The sequence below is a fragment of the Amblyomma americanum genome, chromosome 3 (assembly GCF_052857255.1).
Source record: "Amblyomma americanum isolate KBUSLIRL-KWMA chromosome 3, ASM5285725v1, whole genome shotgun sequence".
Taxonomy (NCBI): Eukaryota; Metazoa; Arthropoda; class Arachnida; order Ixodida; family Ixodidae; genus Amblyomma; species Amblyomma americanum.
The window spans coordinates 115,476,869-115,489,271 of NC_135499.1; the positions used below are offsets into that span (position 1 = coordinate 115,476,869).

At 57.4% G+C, this 12,403-nt stretch overlaps 1 protein-coding gene across 1 annotated transcript in view; it reads left to right on the plus strand.

The window, feature by feature from the left end:
• The window catches only part of LOC144124827 (uncharacterized), a 64,135-nt gene that overhangs the window by 47,300 nt on the left and 4,432 nt on the right, over positions 1-12,403 (plus strand). Inside the window, exons 7-10 of the mRNA XM_077657727.1 lie at positions 3,796-3,965; positions 9,584-9,729; positions 10,059-10,142; positions 10,717-10,867. Of these exons, the coding sequence (XP_077513853.1) occupies positions 3,796-3,965; positions 9,584-9,729; positions 10,059-10,142; positions 10,717-10,867 (551 nt within the window). The remainder of the gene's footprint in view (positions 1-3,795; positions 3,966-9,583; positions 9,730-10,058; positions 10,143-10,716; positions 10,868-12,403) is intronic.

Consider the following 12,403-nt stretch of genomic DNA (forward strand, 5'->3'; position numbering starts at 1 on the left):
CGCCGCTCTCTTCGCAGTCGGCCCCGGCGGCGAACGAACGGGCGAGATGGAGGGGAGCTCCATCGCTGCTACGCGAGCGAGCGTGCGTGCGTGCGTTCGGTCTATATGAGCTTGCTGCGCTCGCGCCCAGCTCGAGACGTCCGTGATTGCGGGGCCGATCGAAGCGCGGCACGCTTCACGCTCTTCGTTTTTCTTTTGCTTATTTTTTGTTAGTCCGATATTCGTGCGCATACGGCTTTCCTTGCCGCTCTGCCGGCTGCCTACGATAAGAAAAAGTTCGTACTTTGGTTTCGTTGCAGGTAATATATCTTACCTATGGAAATAACTACCGGGGAGTTTTTGAGCGGAGCTCTCTCCGCTGCGGAGTTAGAGCACTTCGCCCAAGTTGTCAGCGTTTACCTCCACTTGGGGGGGGGGGGGGGGGGGGGGGGAGCCTCACTGGGTATCTCTCTCTCTCGGCGTCCTTAATTAGGGTGAAAGGAGTCAGTGCTGACTCGTTATCAGCCTGACCGAACTTTTCACGCACTGAAAAAGTCTGTCAGTGCCTCTCGTCTGTCAGTGCTGCGAGTCCTCCGCTCACACCGAGTCGTTGGAGTCCCTGCGAACAAACGAGCCGGCGGCCGCGAAGCTAGCTAGCCTCGCTGGCCCGAATGTTCGCCTCTCGGGGAGACGATGCACGCGGGCGACCTTAGAGCGAGCGCCGCACTGCCGTGCCGAGCACGCCAACGCAATCGATGCTCGAACGTGCGGGGGCAGCCAGCCAGCTAGGCAGGGAAAGAAGACGCGCGCCTGCAGGGTGCCGTGAAGAGCGCGCGGGGGCCGCCAGTAGTGCCAGTCCCGTCGGCCCCGTAGCAGAGGCTGCAGCTGCCGCGTGCGTCTTCCAGGAAGCTTCTCCGCTCTCGAGCCGAGGCCGAGAGGAGGGCACCCCTCAATCTCTCGACGGTGGCGGCGGCCCCCCTACGTGCCCGGCAAGAAAAAAAAGCGAGACGCGCCCGAAATAAAGCCGACGCCACCCCGGCCGCCGCTCACGCGTTCTCGCAACGCCTTGCGAAAGAACCTTCTCTTGGGACGGCGGCGACTCCCGGCAGCCGGCTCGGATGGCGGTCTTGGGAACGCGACGGACCGAGGCAGAAGTAAAAGAAAGAGAAATACAAAAAAAAAACACGGGAATGCGTCTCGCTGGCACTGCGCGCTGCGCGGCCGGGTCTACCTATACGTGTGCGCGCGCTCATCAGGCGACGACTCCGTCCTCGGGGCCGCCTCCGCACGTACGGGCGCCGTCTCCTCGGACGTCGCTATGTGCCGACGGCGGTGACGTCGCTTGGCGGCGCTGGACGGCCAGCGGCGAGCGTGTGCTGCCGCGTGTGTTTACCACCGTCCCAAACGGAGGCCGCTGCGAAGGAGACGACGCGAGCCTTGACACGGAAACGCCGCGCGCGACGACGCCATCGTAGTAGTAGTGGCAGTAGCAGGCAGCAGTGGCTGCAGCGGGCTTCTGCGTCCCGCGCGCGTTTTGGAGGCCTTCCGCGAAACGAAAGGAAAAACCTCGGGCTCCGTCTTCGAGCGGAAGGTGAAAAAGACGAGAAGTGGAAGGGAGGGCTGGCTGTCTCCGCATCAGCCGCTGGAACCCGCACTCTGTGTAGCAGCCGGCGAGCGGCGGCGGGCGCATTCGCGCGAGAAGAGGCCCGCGAATGCCGTGCATTGCGCGAGAGAAAATTTAACGGCGCAGTCGCACGCGATCGCTGGGTGCAGCGATTCTTTTTTTCCTCGCGGGCGCGCGCTGCGGCCGCTTTATTGTCCCAGCCGTTGCGAGGCCTTCACGGCATTTAGCGTTTAGAGGGAGCGTGCCCCGCTCTTTTCCTTCTCGTGCCCTGTCCGTCGCGAAGCGGCGTCTCTAGTATCCCCCATAGCTCTGAGCTTGACGCTCGCTAGACGCTCTTTTCGACGCAAAATGGAAGTCGACAGCGCGGTGCTTGGCCACAATGCTACCGCGTGTGTGGCGTTGCTCAAACTGTTTTCTCTGCTTTAGCCAGCCAGCCAGCAGGTCACGCTGCTGTGCTGCCTCAGCGCTGTCGGTGTTATCAGCTGAGGACGTAGCTAGCAGCCGCGGAGTTTCGGAGCCCTCGAGCATAATCGGCGACGCCGCATTCCGCTGGCACCGGACCGCAGCGGCGGTGACGCCAAGGGCATAGGGGGCCCTTATTTGCCGCCCCAGAGTCGGAAAAAGATGGGGTCGGACTGGCCTGCGCTCGTCTGCCGTTGCTGCCGGGAGCGATCAAAGCGGGCCGAGCTCCCTCCCTCGCGTTGCTGATCGGCAAATGCGCGCGCCGCTCCCAGGGAAATGAGGTCGTTTGGAGGAGCTCACGCTTCGTCCCTCTGTCGGGCCGGGTCTCTTTTTTTTTTCGGGCTTCCCCGCTGCGACTGGCTCGCTGCTGGATGCCTCCCGCCGTTGATTGCGGCCCGGTCACTGGCTGATTGCTGCCGGCGCCGCAATCGCGCCGCTTCTGCCCTTGCCGGGGCGAGGTCGCTGCTGGGCCGCGCCGCTACTGGTTTCCACCTTTGCCGTCCTGGTGCTTTCACGTGCGCTCTTTGCGGAAGGGAAGGTGGCCGTGCTTATTCTTGGCATGTGCGCGCACATGCGCGAAATTCGGCGACCGTTCCAACCTTGATGCGTTCTTCTTTATTCATATTCACGGCGTGGTTGGCGGCAACCTTGCGATCATTGCGTAACACAAGTACTGCGGAAACCGCTGTTAGCTCTTAGGCCCGCCTTTATTTTTTATCTTTCAGTCGTGCCTTAAAGAGCTCTGTCAACTCATCGTTGTTGTAGCTTGATAATGAGAGAAGCCTGTATTGTGCGCGTTAAGCTCTTAACCAACGTTCCAATGGGTTACATGTACGTATCGCTGGGGCAGAACAAACGCGGGCAAGTGAGAAAGAAAGAAGCCTGTCAAAGAAATTTTCTTTCTTTTCTGGAGCCACTCTGCGGCTGGCAGGTGCAAGGACACCACAGAAAGAAATCACACCGCGCGAACAAAAATGTCGGGTCAACGGGACGTCGACCCGACTGTCTCGCGAAAGCGTCTGCGTCGCGACAAATGCGCAAGGAAGGCTTTTCGCGGCTTTTATTGCGCGGGAAAAGTCACGCACTCGTAGCTAGCCAGTTCATGTGAACGCACGCGTTTATTTCTCTTGTTTCGCCGAAGTTCACCTGCTAAGCGAGCACAGACCGAGCCCGAACCGCCATGCGTTAACGGCCGCACAGGCTTGTTCGTAGCGAGTGGAGTGTTTTGGCACATTCGTGACGTCGCGTCAGAAACGCTGCACGACTCTGCGTTCCCGGGGAATAATGCAGTGCTGTTCACAGAAATATCGCGGTTCTGAGAAAAAAGGAACACATCATATCTAGAGCACGTGGCCGTCTAATAATTGGCACCTTACGGCGATTCTAGAAAACGGATTCCCTGCAACACTTGGGGGAAACGGAAAATGTCTGCTGCAACTCTAACTGCCCGACATCTTCTGTCGCGTCAGCCCCTGTTATAAGTCTGCGGGATGCGCTTGCGAACAAAAAAAAAAGAATCTGTATCGAAGTGGATTTACTTTGTGTTTAAATCTTAGCTGTTGTGTGCTAACACGGTGGTGGAGTTAGTTTTCTCTGCTTATACAGCCTTCCATGACCGTCTTACTGCGGGTGCATGTTTCTGGAGGGTGTGTGTGGGTGACAGATGCTCTGCTGAAGTGCCGCAGTGGGCGTTTTGAGTGAACATTTTCCCTGTCTCGTTGGGTGTGCAGGACCTGGCCTGGTGCTGCCTCGAGTCCCACGAAGGCGGCTCCGTCGAGTCGTGCGACCTGAGCGGCCAGACTCCGTTGCACGAGGCCGCGTCGCGAGGACACCTGCGCGTTGGACGCGCCCTGCTCCAGTGCGGCGCCGACCCCAACGCCTGCGCACACAACGGAAGGCGGTGAGTATTGCATGATGGCCTCAGCGAGCGAGCGAGAGGCACGCACCTCGTGCACCACAAAGCACTGCTGATGTGGAGCAAGTTGGTATTAGACGTAAAGGGGAAAAAAAGGATCAAATAAACCACGAGGCATTCTTGAGCGGGCACCTCTAAGTCGCCATATCCGTTGGGGCGAAGGCACGACGGGACACGCCAGATGCTTCTTCAGAACGCCCACACCGGGAAAAAAACCTGGACGGGCAGGGCAAAAGAAGCGCTTGTCCGCCGACGCTGTCGGTTTCGCGGTACTCCAGCCGCCGCCCGCCGTCGCATGTTTGCGCCGCTCGCCGGCGAAAGAAAAGAATCCAAATAAAACACGGCCGCTGTAGCGCGCGCCTGCTGTGCGCCCCGAGAGACAGGACCGTCGGCGGGCGCGCGCGGCCTGCTTTCGCGCTTCTTTTCCTCTTTTGCAGCATTGCGCGATCGCGCCGACGCCGTGTTTTTCTTTCGCTTTTCGCCTTTGCGCCCCGCTCAGCAGCGCGGCGCTCCTTTCCCGTCGGAACCCGAGCCTCGCCACCTCCGCCACGTGCGTGTGTGCGCCCGCTCTCCGCTCCGTGGGGCGGCAGCGCGGTTGCGTGTCGGGGAAAAGCGAGCGGCGGCAGGAAGTTTGCCGACGCCGCTGCAGCCGGCGCGTAAACATCGGCCTTCGCCGCCGCTGTTGGCCCCTCTTCCGTGCCCCCTCACGCACGCGCTATCGCCGCCGCTGTTGCCGCTTCGTCCGGCCCGGGCGCCGCTCGCCCTAATCCCGCACCCGCTGAAAGGAAGAAGCCCTTGCGAGGCGCCGGTGATTCTTGCCTGGCTGGGTCGTGACGGAAGATGGACCCGAAGAGCTGAAAAAGCAGGCTTACAGCCCACAAACGAATAATGGTACCCTGTGTGTATGGGCTTCGGCGTTGCTTTTCCTCTATTCCTGTTGTCTTCGCTGGGGTCACTGCTTTGCGGAAAAAATCTCTCCTTACATCTAACCTTACACCAGGCCTCTGCAGTACTCTCGTGTCGCTTCCCCGATTCGTGGTGAGCCCATCCGTCGATGCTTTCATGCATTCGCACAGAATCATGAGAAATGCATCATCGTCGACCTAAATGCGGAGAGAAGGCAGCGAAGCTTTCTTTTTTTTGTGTGTTCAACGCTTGTGAAAGGGCGAGGAACTTTGGTTCCACTTCCCGGAATGGGCACGCAGGCATTTTTGTTTAGCCCTGTATAGATCCGGAGCTTTACTTACAGGAGATTTAAATTATATGCAAAAGCCCGCTGCAAAAATTAAGCGGCAACCATAACTAAATGAATCGAACAGCCCACACATAGCGCGCGTTGACCTCGCGGTTGATTTCGCGCGTGTTCTGCCTAGCTGGGAAGCAACTGCCCACGGTCTGTCTTGGCGCCAGTGTGGCGCCGCAGGCCTCTGCGCCATAATCCGCCCCCCAGATGGCTAGCAGCGGCTCGAACGACCCCGTCCGGACGCGGCCGAGCGCCGGGCCGGAGGCGGCAGATGCCCCGCAGATAGGGGGCTCTCTCTCCCCCTGCGTAGCCTGGCTGGACGTGACTTTTATCGTGGCCGGCAGATAGCCGCCGCCGTAGTTCCCTCGGGAGGGGAACGGCTGAAATACGAGTTTGTCAAGCCGGGCCGCGCGCGTGCAAACACTGCTGGGGCGACCTAAGAGCAAACTTGCCATTCAAAGCTTGCGCGCAGGGCTGTATTTGCTGGTGGTAGGCACGTCGTACGCGTCGACGGACAGCCTTCGCCGGTCTCTGGACCCTCCGACCTTTAATCAGCTCGAAACCCTGAACAAACGCGACGCGAGGGCCGGCGCTTAAAGCGCTCCGACACGCGCTACGTCTCAACGACGAAGTCGCAAACGAGGGCCCTGCCGCCGCGGCGGCTGCGTCAGCGGGGCAGAGCCGCGCACGTGCGTGCGCGGGAGTAGAGGCTCTCGCATGGCGAGGAGGAAGAGGGTCAGTATTATACGAATCAAAGGTTGCGCGGGTCTGGGAGGCAGAGAGAAAGGAAGGAAGGAGGGGGCGGGCGGTCTCACGTCTCGCCGATAATTACGGCGCCTTTCGCGCGGACCAAACAACGCGGAAAGCTTCGCCGCCGCGCGAATCCCCCGCTCTATCGTGAGAGAGACGCCGCGCAGCCGTCCGCTGGGAACCACGGCGCCAAATGGCGCAATGGGTGCGACAGGTAGCGCCATCTGTTATTGATTTCGCGAACCAATTTCTGCTGAACCTTCCTGCACCGCGCAAGCGCAAGCAATCCCTCCGCTCCCCTCCATCCTCGTTGTCTATTCTTTGCCTTCGGTTTTCTTTCCTTCGCTTCGTTCTTTTGTCGGTTCGTGCGCACGCGAGGCAGCTTTCGTTCCAGCGCCGATGCCCCTCCGCGCCCTGCCTCGGCTCGCGCTGTACTTAGCAGCCCCCGCCTGGCCTTCCTGCCTGTTCGCGGGTCTGCGGATAGCGAAGGTGGAATGGGGGAGGATGGTGGTGAGGGAGAGGTGAAGGCGTGCACCCACTTTTATCTTGGCTCGGCGGCACGGCGGGTACGCAGCCTCGGCCTTCGCTCCCCGGTCGTCCGCGATGGATCTTCTCTCTCTCTCTCTCTCCGATTTCTCTCTCTTTTTTGATATTCTTCGCGGTGCGCCTTTTTGATGCTCTCCCCTCTGCCGCCGGCAAATTCTCTCTCAACCTGGGGTGTTTTTTCTTCGTGGGAATTCGCCGCTTCGTTCGTTCCGCGGGGTGCCCGCGCCGCCGCCTCCGTTCCATCTTCGCTGGCCGCTGCCGCCGTCGCAGTGGTTTTATTTTTTTTTCTTCTCTGCGCCGTTCGAGCGGCTCCCTCCGGTCGTAAAAACCGAACTCGCCTCGCCTCGCGGTGGGAGCTGGGTGATCGCTGGGAGCCGCTGCGGAGAGTTTTGCTGCCGCCGCCGACGGCTGAGCGCGCGCGTTTTGCGGCTGGCCCCTCGGCGCGCATGATTCATCGGATCGAGCCTCGTTTGTCGCTCCCTGGTTTCCGGTCGCCCGCAGCGCGTTCTTTGCCCCTTCGCGGCCGCTGAGTACGCGCCACGCTGTCGCTGGACGCCTCGAGTTCTTGGCTCGCTCTTCTTGAGTAGTCAAAATTACGTCTAGTCACTAGTGCACGGATTTAGGAATGATCGATTAGTTAACCTCACTGCGCCTCACAGCATCGTCACATGGCTGCTAAACCTTCGGGTTATAAAAACGGCGAAGCGAAAACAAAATCAGCCCTGCTGCTCGAGGAGGAAAACAACCTTGTTCAGGCCCCGTACTTGGCCTCCAATGTTTTAACTACCAACTTTGCCCTGCACCGCTTTCGCCTTCTTCTTATTTTTTTTTTTTGCTGAAATCCTGCACCTTTTGTGTGTGATATGAAAACAATGCACGCCAGACGGTCGTTCCACGAGGTAGAAGGCGTATTAAAGAGGAGACAGTACTGCTGAAGACGCGCAAGCCCTGTAGACGCTTTGGAACAATAGCCTGCGTTTTCTTTTTCGGCTTTCTCGTCTGTCGCACGCGATGAATATATAATCCGAGAGTCATAAATATCTGCTTGTTTACGTCCAAAGCAAGCGTGGGAACAATGCCGCTTCGGCGGGAGCTCTCGGGAACGTCTGGTGCGCGAAGTCAGCGAGACAAGGTTTTTTTTCTTGCTTTCCGACCGTCATATCGCGACGTCGCCTCGTGCATCACACCTCTCTGGGCGTTTCTTGTTGCTTCCAGGCTCCGGCTTACTCCTTATGTTCTTTCATCACCCTGTGCTGTCGATTAGGGTTCTGAGTTCTGCAGACGGTGGTAATGCTGACGAGAAATCGCTAATAGGCGCGTTGATCATTATTTTTCTGCGCAGTGGGTACTTCGTGGGCTTGTGCTAGGTGAGCGGCTCCAAAAAGAGCGTCGAAATAGATCAAAGTGGCGTAGCCACGCAGCCTAGTGTTCTGGGTTTTGTTGCACTGTCGTAACCGAATGCTGGGCGGCGAATATGCTGCTCACAATTCTCCTAACTAGCCAAGAACAGTTGAGTCCAACAACCCTTGACATTTGTATGGAAACACGACAGTTATCTTTACAATGAGGTACTTTGCTATGCTATCAGAATGCGACAGTGTATTAAAATAAACTGAGAGCGTTTGACTACAGATTTCACTTCTCTGGTTAGAGGGCAGTCGATGTGGGTGCATTCACAGTTTTCCCCGATTACCGCGAATTCATGGACTCGGATGATTTGTGTCTGTAGTTATCTTATATGTTGTAAGGATTTGCCGAATGGTTAGGCCGATTCCAACTGCAGTTGAGCACGATGACCTCGTCTAAGGTCCTCTCATCTCGCGGCGTGGCCTCTTTTGGGGACTGTTAAGACGACGCGCCAGCCTCGCGTCACCAGCCGGCATAGTTAAGCGCACTCATAATCGCCGCCGTCGAGTTACACTTGCCACTACTGACTGGAGAAAGAAAGGGTCGCGAACGAAAAAGAGAAAATAATGACGAAGGTGCCAATTCTATATATATTTTTATTGTCTCGTCTTCTCGGCGTCCACCGCGCTGTCGCCTTTTGCCGCGGCAGTTTGTCTCCCCAGTCTCTCCCTTTCTTTCTTTTGGCGCTTGCTTGCGTGGTCTCCGCGAAACCTATTCTTCTGCTTCCTTCCCGTCCCTCTCTCGGCAACACTCGCTCGATCGCGCCATTTGATGACTGCGCGTTGTACTGCTCGGCGGCGGCATTTTCTCGCCACCCGAGGCGCGAAGGGAGCAAGACGAAGAACAGCGCAGCGCAGCACAAAAGAACGCCGCGCGGCAACCAAAGAATGAGCGCACGCCGCGGCGGCCGCTGTCTCCCCCCCACCACCTCCTGCTGTCTCCCCGCCGTCCGCGCGCGGCCTTTGTTTATTGTGCACGCGTGGCGTGACCGGGCCTGCCGCGCGGCCATCCTGCTGCTGCTGTGCGCGTCGCCGGCGCTCGATGATGATGAGCCCGAGGCGGCTTTTCTTCTCGCGGCCGGTGGGCGTAAGCGCTTCTTCGCCGAGGAGGAGGCGTGGGAGGTTGCTCGCCGACCGATCGGGCCATTCTTTTCTTTGCTGCTGCTGACGCCGCCGTCTGTTCGCTGCTGCTCGCTGTGCTTTTCTTTCCGTTTGCGGGCCCGTTTATTGTTTCTGTACGCATCTGTCGCTCTCTGCGCTGGAGTCGTTGCGTGCGGTATGAACGTGCGGAAACCCAGCAGTCACGAAACTATCTGGTGAATGTAAATTTTGGTTGGGCATGGGACGTGTTTTGCCTTTTTAAGATCACCAACTACTAGCTCGCGGTAGGGGTCTTCAGTTAAAGAAATAAAAAACAAGTCACGTTCAGTAGCACGTCTTTTTGGTTATCAAAACATCCGTTCTTTCACATGCGTGTGTGTTGGGAGGGGGGTAGCTATTTCTCTTGAAGGGTTCAAATATTAACGCAATGTAAGGGCGGCTTAGTGTTGCCGGCAGCGGTGCTTTGGCCGCCTATAAGTGGCCGCTCACTGAGAGTGACGTTGGCGCTCGAATTGACGTGGTCTCTGAATTCCCTCCTCCGTTTTCTGTGTGCGCAGGCCCCTGCATGACGCAGTGGAGAAGGGTCACGTGGAGATGGTGCGTCTGCTACTGTCGTACGGCGCCGACGCCACCCTGACCACCGGCTCCGGGCTGTCGCCACTTGAACTGGCCAGGTCGCCCGTCATGGTGGAACTGCTTCGAGGTGAGCCTCTGCGTTTTCACCCAGATTCGGTTTATTTATTTTCAAATAGACTTTGGTATCTCCCTTATGTCGACCCAGCTCTCTCCAATTATAGCAGTTATATAGTGGGGACAGCGCTCATAGCTCACAGATGTATTTTTTTTCTTTTCACACTACGACTTCTAACATTTCGTAATCGTTAAAGGAGTTAAAATAGATTAACCGCGAAAGCGGATCTGAATGGGGGAGTCATTTGTGGTGTCCGCTGCACAGAGCCTCCACGCATGTTTTGTAGTGAATTTCTTGCGCCGCCATTTCACTAACCCTGCAATCTCTACTTGTCTCTGCAGGCTTCCTCTCCGACGTGGCTGGCGAGAGCATTGACGGGAGCCCTGTGTTGCCGTGGCACTTCGCAGGCACCGCCTCGTTCATGGGTGAGTAGAGAGCTCTTTCGCGTGAACGGGCGTTTTGGGAGAACTATCTTGTCAGAGATCGCGGGAACTATATCGAAGCTGTAGTCGGATACTATGCAGGAACGGAACGTAGCGGCAAATGCCCCTTATTTAAGGGGCGGCCTTCCAACCAGTATCATAGAAAAATTTTACGATGTCGTGGCTGATCCGTGGTTAATCCCCCCGTCACGGTTGGGGACATGCTGGAGTACGTAAGTGTGAAACAACTGTGCTTTCGCAAAAATACTTACTTTTTCTGAATGTGCTGTTTACGTAGAGGAAAACAAGAACTTTGAGGCGTTGATTTAAGAGTTTGTTTCCCCACGTGGCTCACACTTGTTGGCTATTGAGGGTGAATCTGAGAGGCAGGTTCGCTCCGCATCACGCTCGCAGGGTGTTTGGTTATAAAGAAAACCGAGAATTCTTCGAACTGTCGAGGAGCATTCCTTTGTACCCGGCGAAAGGGCTTAGCTACAAGCTTCGCTATTCTAGGGGCTGTGCCCTAAGCCTGGCCCTCGCCTATACTTAGGGCTGTCGTCCCTCTTCCCTCGCGCAGACCCTAAGGACACCGGCTTCGACATCTTGGCCGGCGCCCCCGCTGAGGACTCAGGCGATGACATGCTCTTCCAGCAACTGAGTGAATCGGCGCAGATCGCCACCTACCGGCTGAGTCCGCACCTGGCCGGCGCCGCCGCCACCGACTCTAGGTGAGTAGGCAGCTCCTGTGTTGTGTTGGGTTTTATGGCACACAGGCGACTGAGGCCACCGTGTACCAAGCTCTGAACTGCGCGTCTATCTGACTTTTCCAAGGAGCACGCCGATTGCTTCCTTTGCGGCATCTCTGTCGAATTGTATATCTGCTTGGGATATCGGCTTTATTGCGTTGGTAACAAATCTAAATGTATACAGCCTAGCGCAGTTCAGTACAATGAAATTTATATTACTGTCGCTAATCTTAATGGTTTCAGTTTAAAGTTCTCTTAATTCCACGAAGAAATAGCTGGGGGACAGCTCGTGCGGTAAACTTTGCGGCCTGCCCCGAGTGGCAGCAGCGAGAGCGGCTCCCAACCTTCTACACCCCCCTGGCGTCTGTCCGCGCGTGCCCGTGGCGTGCGCGAATCTCCCCGGCTAATCTGCTGCGTGCTTCCTGCGGCGCAGTGGCTTTCGGCCGACCATTTCGTGCTGCCTAATCGACGTCTTCCGCGGGGCTCGCGTTTCCCTCACCACTCTCCATCCGTCCGTGCTAATGCCTATCGCGCGCACATCGGGGTCGCCGCCGTGCGTTCGAGAAAACATTGCCCCCCTCTCTCTCTGTTCCTTTCTCCTGAGCCGCGCGCCGAAGATTGCTTTTCACCGCGCGGTCTTCTTCCAGTCCCGCGCCGTTTGCCGAGGCTCCTGCTGCCAGTGGCCCGCGTCCAACGCGGGCGGTTTTAGTGTGCGGATAAGAAGGGGGGGGAGAGTAGTGGGGAGAGAGAGAAGGAGACGCGGAGGCCCCGGACGACCCTAATGACAGAATAATGACAGCCTTCGCGCCTGCCGCTGCCGCGAAGAAGCGCGCCCGCGCCTCTCCGGAAGCTCTCTCGGCTCGCAAGAGGGCATTCCGTTGCGGCTGGAGTGGAGGCGACGAATGCGGCCGCTCCTTCCCTCTGTCCCCTCTCTCTTCTCAAGACTGGCCGCCTCGTGAAGCGGAGTGACGAGTGTCGACCGCTCCTGCGCCCAGAAATACCTCGGCCGAGTTTAAGCGTACGTGCGCGCGAGAATCTGGAGCGCGAGATAAGCGGCGAAGATGACACACACGTAGGGCCCGTGTAGCGCTAGAGAAACGTGTTTTCTTTTTCTTGCGATGCTCACTGCCGCGTGCTAGGCAAGAAGTTTAATGGCGTGTCGATGCGAAGACAAAAGTGTGCGAAATGAGCCCATTCGTGACTAAGGAAATGGAGCTGTCGGAACAGCTGTGTAATGGCCGCGTCGGGAGCTTCACCCTCTCTCTCTCTCGCACGGAACGAACTTGCATGTTTTCTCGTGTCTCCATTTTTTCGTAACCATCTCGTGAAGGTGCTTCCATGTTCAGTAGCTTCGACGGGTGTATGTATATTTTTGACAGGCCCCTCAATCTTAGTTTGTATATTATACCAAGAAATCCAATTGCAGTTTTGGTTTCCCTCCCGTGCTGGGTTGCCTGCCTTTGATCGTTGTAAATGGGACAGGTGGCAATTAGTGAAACTGTCTCTCAACATTTCCTC